Source organism: Oncorhynchus gorbuscha, linkage group LG20, assembly GCF_021184085.1.
Source record: "Oncorhynchus gorbuscha isolate QuinsamMale2020 ecotype Even-year linkage group LG20, OgorEven_v1.0, whole genome shotgun sequence".
In the NCBI taxonomy this organism is placed as follows: Eukaryota; Metazoa; Chordata; class Actinopteri; order Salmoniformes; family Salmonidae; genus Oncorhynchus; species Oncorhynchus gorbuscha.
This window is the reverse complement of record NC_060192.1, coordinates 24,641,479-24,655,841: the sequence shown is the minus strand read 5'-3', so window position 1 is coordinate 24,655,841 and position 14,363 is coordinate 24,641,479. Positions and strand designations below refer to the sequence as shown.

Below are 14,363 nucleotides of genomic sequence, written 5' to 3'. Positions count from 1 at the left end.
GGCGGCTAGGCAGTCCCCTGCCATCTGTCTGGAGAAACGCGGAACATCCACTTCATAGGGGGACGAGGAGCCATGGGTGGATGGGAGAGAGAAGGGGCTGCTTTAGAACAGTCACAGCAGCCTGACAGAGTGGTGCTGCACTTGATATGAAAACCCTGCTGGCTGATCACCTCATGGATATGTGAGGGTCGCTCGCTGTGACCTGCAGCTTGAAAGGGATGCCAACTACTACACAATGTCCATGATTGTAGATGGGGTAGAGGCCTACCTGGGGGCACTAGGCATGAAGTGATTGGAAATACCTCCTCCATTGACTACATCTATTGTGATGGAGTCTGCATTGACTACCTCCATCATGTTTGACCAGTGTGACACAGCCATCATATCCACATGAGGTTTCATTTAACTTTCCTGGCATTGTTTGACACTTAAGCGTTTTGAGGAAAATTCCACTGCCAGTATGGATGTCATTACACAGGCAATCAAAATGTTGAAACAAAATCAGATTTGGCCATCTAGACCAGTAGCTAGAAGACATAGCAAATAGGCATTCCAAATGTGGATGTGCAATACTCTTATTAGGTGTAAGGTCCAATGTTGATTTGAATCACGATGCAGAGAGAGATTTGACAGGATAAATCAATTGCTGTGTGAAATGTGCATGACTTATTGTGCCCATGCGCCGGCCATCGTGTTCTACGTCTCAGCGAATTTAAAGAATGACATGATAGGAGAGCAGAGAATGGGTGTCCATCAAAGCAGATATAAGCAATCATTCCACTTCGCCTGTTCCCACCTGCCTCATCTGTTAAAATACAATAAATATAGGCTTCAAAAATGGACTTGTGCAGCTGAAGAGGTAAACTCAATGTGAACCTGTGGGGCTTGTGCAGCTGAAGAGGTAAACTCAATGTGAACCTGTGGGGCTTGTGCAGCTGAAGAGGTAAACTCAATGTGAACCTGTGGGGCTTGTGCAGCTGAAGAGGTAAACTCAATGTGAACCTGTGGGGCTTGTGCAGCTGAAGAGGTAAACTTAATGTGAACCTGTGGGGCTTGTGCAGCTGAAGAGGTAAACTCAATGTGAACCTGTGGGGCTTGTGCAGCTGAAGAGGTAAACTCAATGTGAACCTGTGGGGCTTGTGCAGCTGAAGAGGTACTCAATGTGAACCTGTGGGGCTTGTGCAGCTGAAGAGGTACTCAATGTGAACCTGTGGGGCTTGTGCAGCTGAAGAGGTAAACTTAATGTGAACCTGTGGGGCTTGTGCAGCTGAAGAGGTAAACTCAATGTGAACCTGTGGGGCTTGTGCAGCTGAAGAGGTACTCAATGTGAACCTGTGGGGCTTGTGCAGCTGAAGAGGTACTCAATGTGAACCTGTGGGGCTTGTGCAGATGAAGAGGTAAACTCAATGTGAACCTGTGGGGCTTGTGCAGATGAAGAGGTAAACTCAATGTGAACCTGTGGGGCTTGTGCAGATGAAGAGGTAAACTTAATGTGAACCTGTGGGGCTTGTGCAGATGAAGAGGTAAACTCAATGTGAACCTGTGGGGCTTGTGCAGCTGAAGAGGTAAACTCAATGTGAACCTGTGGGGCTTGTGCAGCTGAAGAGGTACTCAATGTGAACCTGTGGGGCTTGTGCAGCTGAAGAGGTACTCAATGTGAACCTGTGGGGCTTGTGCAGCTGAAGAGGTAAACTTAATGTGAACCTGTGGGGCTTGTGCAGATGAAGAGGTAAACTCAATGTGAACCTGTGGGGCTTGTGCAGCTGAAGAGGTAAACTCAATGTGAACCTGTGGGGCTTGTGCAGCTGAAGAGGTACTCAATGTGAACCTGTGGGGCTTGTGCAGCTGAAGAGGTACTCAATGTGAACCTGTGGGGCTTGTGCAGCTGAAGAGGTAAACTTAATGTGAACCTGTGGGGCTTGTGCAGATGAAGAGGTAAACTCAATGTGAACCTGTGGGGCTTGTGCAGATGAAGAGGTAAACTCAATGTGAACCTGTGGGGCTTGTGCAGCTGAAGAGGTAAACTTAATGTGAACCTGTGGGGCTTGTGCAGATGAAGAGGTAAACTCAATGTGAACCTGTGGGGCTTGTGCAGATGAAGAGGTAAACTCAATGTGAACCTGTGGGGCTTGTGCAGATGAAAAGGTAAACTCAATGTGAACCTGTGGGGTTTGTGCAGCTGAAGAGGTAAACTCAATGTGAACCTGTGGGGCTTGTGCAGCTGAAGAGGTACTCAATGTGAACCTGTGGGGCTTGTGCAGCTGAAGAGGTAAACTCAATGTGAACCTGTGGGGTTTGTGCAGCTGAAGAGATACTCAATGTGAACCTGTGGGGCTTGTGCAGCTGAAGAGGTAAACTTAATGTGAACCTGTGGGGCTTGTGCAGCTGAAGAGGTAAACTTAATGTGAACCTGTGGGGCTTGTGCAGCTGAAGAGGTAAACTTAATGTGAACCTGTGGGGCTTGTGCAGATGAAGAGGTAAACTCAATGTGAACCTGTGGGGCTTGTGCGGCTGAAGAGGTAAACTTAATGTGAACCTGTGGGGCTTGTGCAGATGAAGAGGTAAACTCAATGTGAACCTGTGGGGTTGTGCAGCTGAAGAGGTACTCAATGTGAACCTGTGGGGCTTGTGCAGCTGAAGAGGTAAACTTAATGTGAACCTGTGGGGCTTGTGCAGATGAAGAGGTAAACTCAATGTGAACCTGTGGGGTTTGTGCAGCTGAAGAGCTACTCAATGTGAACCTGTGGGGCTTGTGCAGCTGAAGAGGTAAACTTAATGTGAACCTGTGGGGCTTGTGCAGCTGAAGAGGTAAACTTAATGTGAACCTGTGGGGCTTGTGCAGCTGAAGAGGTAAACTTAATGTGAACCTGTGGGGCTTGTGCAGATGAAGAGGTAAACTCAATGTGAACCTGTGGGGCTTGTGCAGCTGAAGAGGTAAACTTAATGTGAACCTGTGGGGCTTGTGCAGCTGAAGAGGTAAACTTAATGTGAACCTGTGGGGCTTGTGCAGATGAAGAGGTAAACTTAATGTGAACCTGTGGGGCTTGTGCAGATGAAGAGGTAAACTCAATGTGAACCTGTGGGGCTTGTGCAGATGAAGAGGTAAACTCAATGTGAACCTGTGGGGCTTGTGCAGATGAAGAGGTAAACTCAATGTGAACCTGTGGGGTTTGTGCAGCTGAAGAGGTACTCAATGCGAACCTGTGGGGCTTGTGCGGCTGAAGAGGTAAACTTAATGTGAACCTGTGGGGCTTGTGCAGATGAAGAGGTAAACTCAATGTGAACCTGTGGGGTTTGTGCAGCTGAAGAGGTACTCAATGTGAACCTGTGGGGTTTGTGCAGCTGAAGAGGTACTCAATGTGAACCTGTGGGGCTTGTGCAGCTGAAGAGGTAAACTCAATGTGAACCTGTGGGGCTTGTGGTCTTACTGTTGATTCATGCAGAATATACACTACATGACCAAAAGTATGTGGATACCTACTCGTCAAACATCTCATTCCAAAATCATGGAATTGGTCCCCGTTTGCTGCTATAAAAGCCTTCACTCTTCTGGGAAGGCTTTCCACTAGACATTGGAACATTGCTGCAGGGACTTTTATAGCCACAAGGGCATTAGTGAGATCGGGCACTGATGCTTGGCGATTAGGCCTGGCTCGCAGTCGGTGTTCCAGTTCAACCCAAAAGTGTTCGATGGGGTTAAAGTCAGAGCTCTGTGCAGCCCAGTCAAGTTCTTCCACACCGGTCTTGACAAACAATTTCTGTATGGACCTCGCTTTGTGCACCAGGGCATTGTCATGATGAAACAATTAAGGGCCTTCCCCAAACTGTTACCACAAAGTTGGAAGCACATTATCATCTAGAATGTCATTGTATGCTCTTGCGTTCCCTTCACTGGCACTAAGGGGCCAAATCCAATCATTTGAATGGGTGTCCACATAACTTTGTAATATAGTGTATAACTATATATACATTATTATGTTCGTCAGGTTGCATATAATTTATTGTGTAATCTTCAAAGTTGTAGCATAATTTAATGTTAGTATTTTATCAGTTCTGAAGTTGTTGAAAATATTGACAACTGGCAAATGTTAACAACAGAGGAGTTGCAATCTCCCCATATTAAAGAATATCAGGCAATTAAAAAATATCAATATCAAATTAGGCAGAATGTCAATGGAGATTGTATTGTATTGTGTCCACAGTGTAATACGACTGCTCAAACAATAAATCACAAATTACACTTGGTGAATGAGAAAATGATATAGGGATTATCCACACAAAATATCAGGTCAAGCCAGCCAGATACTCCAACCTGGCAACCCGCCAGGGAACAAATGATTAATGAAATATCAACTTTCATGCTCTTTATACGAGACAAGTGAGCAGTTTATCCTAAAATATTTAGACAGTTTTAAAGCCCTGTGGATGGCTCAGAGAGCAGGAGGTTGGCAGGGGATGGTTGTGAATAGCAGTTGAAGTGACTGTCCAGTCAGGGGCTGGTTGTGAATAGCAGTTGAAGTGACTGTCCAGTCAGGGAGGGTAGTCTGAATCTGAAACGACCTTCCAGCTCCTGACCAACCAGGACCTGTAGGTCTGCAGCTTAACTATGCTGCAGAGCAAACATCTCTCCTACCAGGACCTGTAGGTCTGCAGCTTAACTATGCTGCAGAACAAACATCTCTCCTACCAGGACCTGTAGGCCTGCAGCTTAACTATGCTGCAGAACAAACATCTCTCCGACAAGGACACCTGTTTACCTGGAAGCTTCATCAGTCCTCTTCCCTGAGGCCATTCTCATTTTCGGCAATTCCACACCCGTCTCTTAAACAATCTTGTGCCTTCGTGCACCTCCATTACAAGTGAGAGTTTGTTCATTCTGTGTACCCAACAAACACTTCTTCAGTGCATAAGCTTAACATCGCAGCAGAAGTCACATACTGCAGTGTTTGCAGAACGGTTCCCAATGGCCTTGGCCTTGTTTCAGCTGAACCTCCATTAGAACACATGAGGAAAGACATTCTGTCAACCCTTTCACGAACAACAGCTTCTTACTGTGACTTTTCTTGGCAATGAAAGGCCTTATTTTACAAGGGAGATAGTCATAGAGGTGGGATGAGGTCCCCTCCTTCATGACAGGAAGAGGGGACATAGGTCATGGAGAAAATGTATGTGGCCACGGGGATTGTGCCAGAGAAAAATACCAGATCATTTCTGCATGGCTGTAAGAATGTGAATTACTCTTTTATCATTTTTGCACCTTATGTGCAAAGCAAATCCAAACAAATCAAGGTGGCTAGCAAGTGCCCTGCCCTGGCTAGCAAGTGCCCTGCCCTGCCCTGCCCTGCCATGCCCTGCCCTGCCCTGCCCTGCCCTGCTCTGTTCTGAAACACTAATTAACCGCCAAACAGAGTTTTGCTCTCTCTGCTGGGGGAGGCACTTTAGGTTGCCATGACACTCTCCTCATGGCAGGCTGAGAGGCGAAGCCGTGGCTGTCCATGACCGAGGAGAGAGGAGGGGGAATAGTGTGGGGTAAACTGGTTAAAATAAACATATGCTGGTTGACTTCTTTACATGAGAGGCACTAGGTAGTGAGATCAATGTTTTTCATTTACTTCGATTTCCCCAAGTCATGTTTCCAGAACTGTTAGTCTCTGTATGAAGTGCTAGTGTCATGCACTACATCACCTGTGGTGAAATGGTCAAATGTCCAAGCTCTATGATTTGAACACAGACACATTTCTAGGTGTTAGTGACTCACATGCGCCAGCTAGTCTGAACTGTAACAACACTATCAGACTAAATATCTATACCAGATCTTCTGAGTAATTTGAAAGCAAAGTGTTTTACTGCCAGCCTACAATAATGCTATATGTGTCAGGAGACCATACAATACGTCCCTTTCTTGAAGTTTCTTGGCCTTCAGCTGTCGTTTAAATGAAAGTTTTAGTCCTAGATTAGGAAATGCTTTCTCCAACTTGAGGTTTGACTGTTTTCATTATTTACCTTGACATTGCTGTTGGAGGACTGAGCACAACTTGTCTGTTACTATCATTTCCCCGAAGCCTGAATGGGCTGCCGTTGCTTTCTAGTCTACCAACTCAAATTGTCGGAGCTCATCTTTCATTCTGACCCATCACAGAGGAAGCAGGATCTCACCCTTTCTAAGTCTCCATAGCTATGCTGACAGGATCAGCTGTGCATTGCATCTGATACGTCTGCCCCCCCCCCCAAAAAAAAGTGTTGACAAAGCCAGACACCTTGCCAAAGTTAGCAAGAGATCAATAAGCAATAATCTCTTAAAACTTGGCCGGCTTAAACTTTCTGCAAAGCACGTTCAATACCCCGCCGAGAGAGATGCCACTGCAAAACTTTAATCACTCTGTCCCCGGGGGTGAATGGCCTCACTTTCTCCTACTTAATTCCTTTCCAAGTTTGCTTGCGTTAATCTGTAATTAATTAGGTGGTTTTATGGTGGCCAAGTTAATTACAGGTCAATCCTGTGATCCAAGCACAGTTTAAAACCCAAATTCATCACTGTCCAGGGCCCAGCGAAGCCAACATGGGCACCAAGCTGCTTTTTACACTTTACTGTCTGAACCACAACTTTCGGAAAGATGAACCTTTTCTACCCTCCCTGGCACGCCAATTTACTGAATGCATCTGATGATGTGAACAAAAGCTGCTCCACAAATGCGTAAGCTGCCACTGCTGCACACTTGTTTTGATGTAGCTTCATAATTTAAACAACAGCTCCATTGTTTGCCACACTCCAAATTGTCGGAATGGTTCAATCACTAATTAAGTGCATTTCGGGGTGAAAGAGATGAGGGAAGACACTCACCGAATACAGTGCGGGCGGGAACCGACTCTCTGTTTAGCCAGAAGGAGACCTGAGACAGGATGACAGTCATGATGCACGGAAGGTAGGTTTGAATCACAAAATAGCCAATTTTCCTTTTCAAATGGAAATACGTTGTCATCACTACATATTCTCCTGAGGAGGGAGGGGGGGGAGACAGAGAACGAGAGAGATGCAGAGGACATGAATTATTAATACAGCTCATGTTCAGTCCAGACAAACACAAGGACTCTGCTGAAATATTCAGAACTATATTTATGAAAGTTAATACAACATGCATGCATGCTAGCACAGCATTGGAATCGTGTTAATACAGCCACATGTATGCTAGCACAGCATTGGAATCGTGTTAATACAGCCACATGTATGCTAGCACAGCATTGGAATCGTGTTAATACAGCCACATGTATGCTAGCACAGCACTGGGATCGTGTTAATACAGCCACATGTATGCTAGCACAGCATTGGAATCGTGTTAATACAGCCACATGTATGCTAGCACAGCATTGGAATCGTGTTAATACAGCCACATGTATGCTAGCACAGCACTGGGATCGTGTTAATACAGCCACATGTATGCTAGCACAGCACTGGAATCGTGTTAATACAGCCACATGTATGCTAGCACAGCATTGGAATCGTGTTAATACAGCCACATGTATGCTAGCACAGCATTGGAATCGTGTTAATACAGCCACATGCATGCTAGCACAGCACTGGGATCGTGTTAATACAGCCACATGTATGCTAGCACAGCATTGGAATCGTGTTAATACAGCCACATGTATGCTAGCACAGCACTGGGATCGTGTTAATACAGCCACATGCATGCTAGCACAGCACTGGGATCGTGTTAATACAGCCACATGTATGCTAGCACAGCACTGGAATCGTGTTAATACAGCCACATGTATGCTAGCACAGCACTGGGATCGTGTTAATACAGCCACATGTATGCTAGCACAGCACTGGGATCGTGTTAATACAGCCACATGTATGCTAGCACAGCACTGGGATCCTGTGGGAAGCAGAATATCTGTTTGTGAGAGTGGAGGTTAACTGATCGCTTGTTTATCACAGTGTCTGGTTGTGAAAGGGAGAGATTGGTTTTCCCTCCACTGTTGGTCTGGATTAGATCTATTGACCGGAAGGGTTAGGGTTAGGGGGAGAGGAGAGCTGGCTGCAGTGGCATCAGTAATACAGCTGACAAACAAGTGCTGGTATGTGTGAGAGGCTGAGAACAGCACACCTCACTGTGTGGGTTCAGGAAAATAAATATGTGATACAGTATGATTAACTGTGTTTTAAAAACAGATCCCGCAGCGCATGATCCACAGCCGCCAATGTGCTGAGAATCTATTTCCTGGATGACAGACGCACTCTTATGTGACACATATACCACTATGTTTGTTGACATGGGAAGACAGTAAAATTAAACAGTGCTTAGATGACAGATATTCCCTACCCTCTAGCCTGTATGTCCAGTACGTACAGCAGATACTGAGAACGCTCTGTGGTACAAGATTCATTGAGATATATCTCACGTTGAGTTGTTGAGGCCAGTGATGTGAGTCAGTGATGTGAGTCAGTATGAGGAGTCCATGTGGTGTTACAGTGAATATACACAACGGACGATTCTACCACACCTCAGGTGTCCCTTACTCTATAGGGCAACACTCCTCAGTCCCTATCTGCCTCACCATGCCTGCCTCTATCACTGCAACCATGCAACCAGACTGAGACAATGAGAGAAGTGAGACAAAGTGCCCTCGTGCATCACAGTGAATAAATAGAGGATAGACACCATCTTTATCTCACAGAGACCTGTCTCTTTGAGAGCAAGACACTTAAAAAGCTTCCCTAATTTGAATAGCTGTCTCTGCCTGGCAAAAACAGGTTGACACACTCCCAAGAGGAAAGCGAGAGAACAAAAACTCAGTATTGTGGGTGTTGTAGATAAAGGGATTTTGCAGCAGCTATAGCAATCAGAATTGAAGATCAAATGAATGGCTGATCAACAGTGCTGGCTGACAGAGTGTCCTATAATTCAGTGCCAATTCAAATGGCTTTCAGACCAGAGCTCAATCAGAGGAAAAGTGCAGTTCTCCCTTCTGCCCCAAGGCTCCTTATCTTTGTACTACTGACACACTCCCAAGAGGAAAGCGAGAGAACAAAAACTCAGTATTGTGGGTGTTGATCAGCCATTCATAATTATCTTACTACTGAACAAGTTGAATAGTTTTACTCTTGGCTACCATTTAAAAAAATACTTGCTGAAACTGGGCAGATCAACGTGTGTTTCAATCTGAAATCAGAGTGCCTGTGTGTTCTTCCATCAAATAACATGTAAATGGGAGAGGCCACAAAGATGAATATTCTTCTTCACCTACCCTGCATTTACACATATTCCATTTTGTTCACAGATGTAGTGTTGGATAACAGGAGAGTTTGTCAGTATTTCTCCACCAGCCTATAAGAAAGTCCCTGCATTCAGTGATCAGTGATTACCTCCTTTCCCCAAACTCAGCAAGTCTTCCTTTCAGTGGTGAGACCACACTGACCACAATAATACTAGCAGAGACAAATCGATGAGGCAGCCGCTTGCAGAACAGCTCAGATAAATAACTTTACAAAAAGACACAAATAGAATCTGTAAGTATATGCGAGAGAAATGAAATGATTTAATCCACATGGTCTTGCAAGCCAGGAGCTGAAAAGAGAGGTTATCGTGAGAAATGTAAAGCACATGTTCCATTAGTGAACAACTTTGTTCTGATGTTATCTCAGTGTTTAATGACTTGATCATATGGTATGATAGAACCTGTGCTGGAACTGCATGTTCATTTGAAAGTGGCAGGCATGTTGTATGGGCTACCTGTGCTGGAAATCATAGATTCTTTCCCAATAACGTGGCCCAGTAGGTCATACTGGTTTAGCCTTGACCCATCATCTGCTACGACTACAGAGCCCTCATCTCCTTTGGTCCAGAGATAGACAACCTCATTGTTTGTATACGCATCTGAGAGAGAGAGAGAGAGAGAGAGAGAGAGAGAGAGAGAGAGAGAGAGAGAGAGAGAGAGAGAGAGAGAGAGAGAGAGAGAGAGAGAGAGAGAGAGAGAGAGAGAGAGAGAGAGAGAGAGAGAGAGAGAGAGAGATAATGGATAGACAGACACACCGGTAGAGGAAGTGACAAAAAATGAGAGTAGTACATGTCAGTTTCCATGTAGAGTAAATAATGCAGCAGTGCTACAATTGGCTGATTCTGATGATGGCAAATCAATGGTAATAAGAAGGGGGGGGGGCATTGATCTGAATAAATGCATATCAATGAAGTATATTTGAATGAGAGTTTAATAAAAGCCATGTGTTTTGATTAGTTTATACATTTGGCACCTTGAACTGAAGGTACATCAGCACAAGGAATGATGTCAAAAGTGGGGCTTAAAATCCACAAGGTCAAACTTAGGGAAAGGAGCTTAAAAAGCATTTAAAGACACAGTCACACACACACACACACACACACACACACACACACACACACACACACACACACACACACACACACACACACACACACACACACACACACACACACACACACACACACACACACACACACACACACACACACACACACACACACACACACACACACACACACACACACACACACACTGCAGTAGAAGAGCAGATGGAGGATGGTGAAAACACCCAGCTGAGCACCAATAACATCATCATTCACACATCTGCCTGAGGTTTGCTAATTAAATGTTGATAGCCACAGAGAAATGATTGTTTTATACTCATGGGAGATCATTAATAAAAATAGTTCATGCATCTACTTGAATGCTTCTTCATCTACAACAATTGTAATTGGTAATGAAGGGTATTATTCTGTCACCGTGTGTGTTCTATGTCTCCATCTACTCGGTGTGGTCAGACTCTCAGCTCTGCTCAGCAGAGAAGGTCAACTATGTCAAACACTTTCATTGCACAGTACAGATTGGGCCCACTATCCAAGGCTTTGAAATCATTCACTACACTTATGCTCTGAAAGCAGGAGAGTGAGGATGGCAATTCTCTCTGGATGTCCATTGTCTCTGAATCGGCGCAAAACGTACATGCTGAATTTCACGTCTGCATAAAGTCGGGGATACAAGTCTCCATAACCAGTTGTAAGGATAATGCAGCACGCATAAATATTGCTGCTCACTAAAATCCAGAACAAAACAACATGATTGGGGCAGGCATATTACTGATCCCATGATAAAAAAAAACGAATATTTGAATGAGCAAAACTGCATCTAAATGTTGTACTTTTAGGTACATCTGCCTTGTTCTGTTACAGCAACCTGTCTGGCTCGGAGATCCCCTTTATGAACAACATAGCATCATACATCTACAGCCAAATGATTTTATATCTAGAGGGACAAAACAAACCCTGGCTCTCTTTAGCTTATATTCAGAATGTGAAACCCTGAGAGGTTCAGAGCTCGCAGGGAGGGAGAATAAAAGGCCTCTACATTATGTTTGTGATTGCTGTGCCATTTCCAATGAAAATAAATGTCATGTAAAATAGCGGTGATTGGGGCGAGCGGCGCACAGTGCTGCAGCAGATTGCCTGTAGCACGTCAGGCCTCAACAAAAGCCGCTAATTACTTGCCAACCGTGTGCTGTTGCGTTAAGGAGACGATTGTTCCTGGGCTTTGCAGCGCATTTCCGTTGATATAAATACAGATCAGAAGAGGAGCCGAAGGGGGCATTGTGACAGTCTGCCAATCAGAGCCCTGCTCGCCGAAGGAAACAACGGCCCTGAAAGGGCTCCTTTTGTTTTATTGGCCGCCTGATGTTTTATTCACAACGCCATGGCCAGCTCCGAGTCACTCTGACCTTTAATATGTCATTGACAGAGTTCTTATTTCTAGGAACAATAACTTATAAAATAACCTCTCCCTGTTCTATACGCTGTGAAACGTATGACTTAGAGCAGGGTTGTCAAACATACGGCCCGTGGGTAATGGCTCTACATTCAAACAGTTTCTTGACTGTGTCCAGCTCGATAATAATTTGCTAAATGAAAGCTAGACAGTCAGGGAGCATCGGAAATTTTAAAAACAATGGATAGAAGACATTTTATATTAAACTAGGCAAGTCAGTTAAGAACATTTACATTACATTTAAGTCATTTAGCAGACGCTCTTATCCAGAGCGACTTACAAATTGGTGCATTCACCGAACAAAATCTTATTTTCAATGACAGCCTCGGAACAGTGGGTTAACTGCCTGTTCAGAGGCAGAACGACAGATTTGTACCTTGTCAGCTCAGGGGTATGAACTTGCAACCTTCCGGTTACTAGTCCAACGCTCTAACCACTAGGCTACACTGCCGCCCCGGCAAAATTTATTGCGGCCCTCCAGACCTCGTTAAAGAGCAAACGCGTCCTCTAGGGCTAAATGAGTTTGACATAGTTTTCCCCGCAAAATAGTTTGACCAGCTGTTTTCAAGAACTGAAATGTTGAATTTGGTCAAATTGGCAGGTTTACGAGCAACAAACTGTTTAAATAGCTTAAACCCTATTGTTTGATATGCAATGTGATCTCTTAGCAGTGTTGATGAGTGTCCTGATGAGAAGGCAAACTCTTCTAGCTATGCCAGGCAAAGTCAGGCATTATCAGCTCATTTGTTATGGATGTACATTGATCCAAATCAGTCAGGTTTCAAGACTAGTCATTCAACTGAGACTGCTCTTCTCTGTATCACGGAGGCGCTCCGCACCGCTAAAGCTAACTCTCTCTCCTCTGCTCTCATCCTTCTAGACCTATCGGCTGCCTTCGATACTGTGAACCATCAGATCCTCCTCTCCACCCTCTCCGAGTTGGGCATCTCCGGCGCGGCCCACGCTTGGATTGCGTCCTACCTGACAGGTCGCTCCTACCAGGTGGCGTGGCGAGAATCTGTCTCCTCACCACGCGCTCTCACCACTGGTGTCCCCCAGGGCTCTGTTCTAGGCCCTCTCCTATTCTCGCTATACACCAAGTCACTTGGCTCTGTCATAACCTCACATGGTCTCTCCTATCATTGCTATGCAGACGACACACAATTAATCTTCTCCTTTCCCCCTTCTGATGACCAGGTGGCGAATCGCATCTCTGCATGTCTGGCAGACATATCAGTGTGGATGACGGATCACCACCTCAAGCTGAACTTCGGCAAGACGGAGCTGCTCTTCCTCCCGGGGAAGGACTGCCCGTTCCATGATCTCGCCATCACGGTTGACAACTCCATTGTGTCCTCCTCCCAGAGCGCTAAGAACCTTGGCGTGATCCTGGACAACACCCTGTCGTTCTCAACTAACATCAAGGCGGTGGCCCGTTCCTGTAGGTTCATGCTCTACAACATCCGCAGAGTACGACCCTGCCTCACACAGGAAGCGGCGCAGGTCCTAATCCAGGCACTTGTCATCTCCCGTCTGGATTACTGCAACTCGCTGTTGGCTGGGCTCCCTGCCTGTGCCATTAAACCCCTACAACTCATCCAGAACGCCGCAGCCCGTCTAGTGTTCAACCTTCCCAAGTTCTCTCACGTCACCCCGCTCCTCCGCTCTCTCCACTGGCTTCCAGTTGAAGCTCGCATCCGCTACAAGACCATGGTGCTTGCCTACGGAGCTGTGAGGGGAACGGCACCTCAGTACCTCCAGGCTCTGATCAGGCCCTACACCCAAATAAGGGCACTGCGTTCATCCACCTCTGGCCTGCTCGCCTCCCTACCACTGAGAAAGTACAGTTCCCGCTCAGCCCAGTCAAAACTGTTCGCTGCTCTGGCTCCCCAATGGTGGAACAAACTCCCTCACGACGCCAGGACAGCGGAGTCAATCACCACCTTCCGGAGACACCTGAAACCCCACCTCTTTAAGGAATACCTAGGATAGGATAAAGTAATCCTTCTCACCCCCCCCCTTAAAATATTTAGATGCACTATTGTAAAGTGGTTGTTCCACTGGATGTCATAAGGTGAATGCACCCATTTGTAAGTCGCTCTGGATAAGAGCGTCTGCTAAATGACTTAAATGTAAATGTAAATGTAAAATAGCCCGCCTACAGGGAAACTCGACACATCTCGATGACGTTGAGTGCACGAGGGGATCTGTGCATTGTGTCGTGCCTTCCACAAAAAGTTCTGCTCTACAAAAGGACCCATAAGCGGCAGGGATGGAGACAGAACTAATGGACAAGATGTCTATTACACTCCACATGCAATTCACACGGTCCAAGGCTGCGGCCAGATGAAATGGATTGAAACCTTTGATTGATATGGTGGAGAACAACAGACCATTGTTTAACATGTATACGTCTGTATATAGCCTCGGTATTGTTATTTTATTGAGTTACTTTTGATGAAATGTTTTACTTTTTACAGTTAAGGGCTTCTAAGTAAAAGCATTTCATTGTATTCGGTGCATGTGACAAATCAAATTTGATTTGATTTTGATCTATGACCTCTATT

The 14,363-nt window shown here is 45.5% G+C and overlaps 1 protein-coding gene across 3 annotated transcripts in view; it reads right to left on the bottom strand.

Annotated features, from left to right (window-relative positions):
- gabra3 (gamma-aminobutyric acid type A receptor subunit alpha3) overlaps nucleotides 1–14,363 on the bottom strand; it is a 150,082-nt gene that overhangs the window by 15,059 nt on the left and 120,660 nt on the right. For all 3 annotated transcript variants that reach the window (XM_046316638.1, XM_046316641.1, XM_046316639.1), the window contains exons 7-8: nucleotides 9,735–9,878; nucleotides 6,842–6,994 (exon numbers count right to left, since the gene is read on the bottom strand). In XM_046316638.1, the coding sequence (XP_046172594.1) occupies nucleotides 6,842–6,994; nucleotides 9,735–9,878 (297 nt within the window). The remainder of the gene's footprint in view (nucleotides 1–6,841; nucleotides 6,995–9,734; nucleotides 9,879–14,363) is intronic.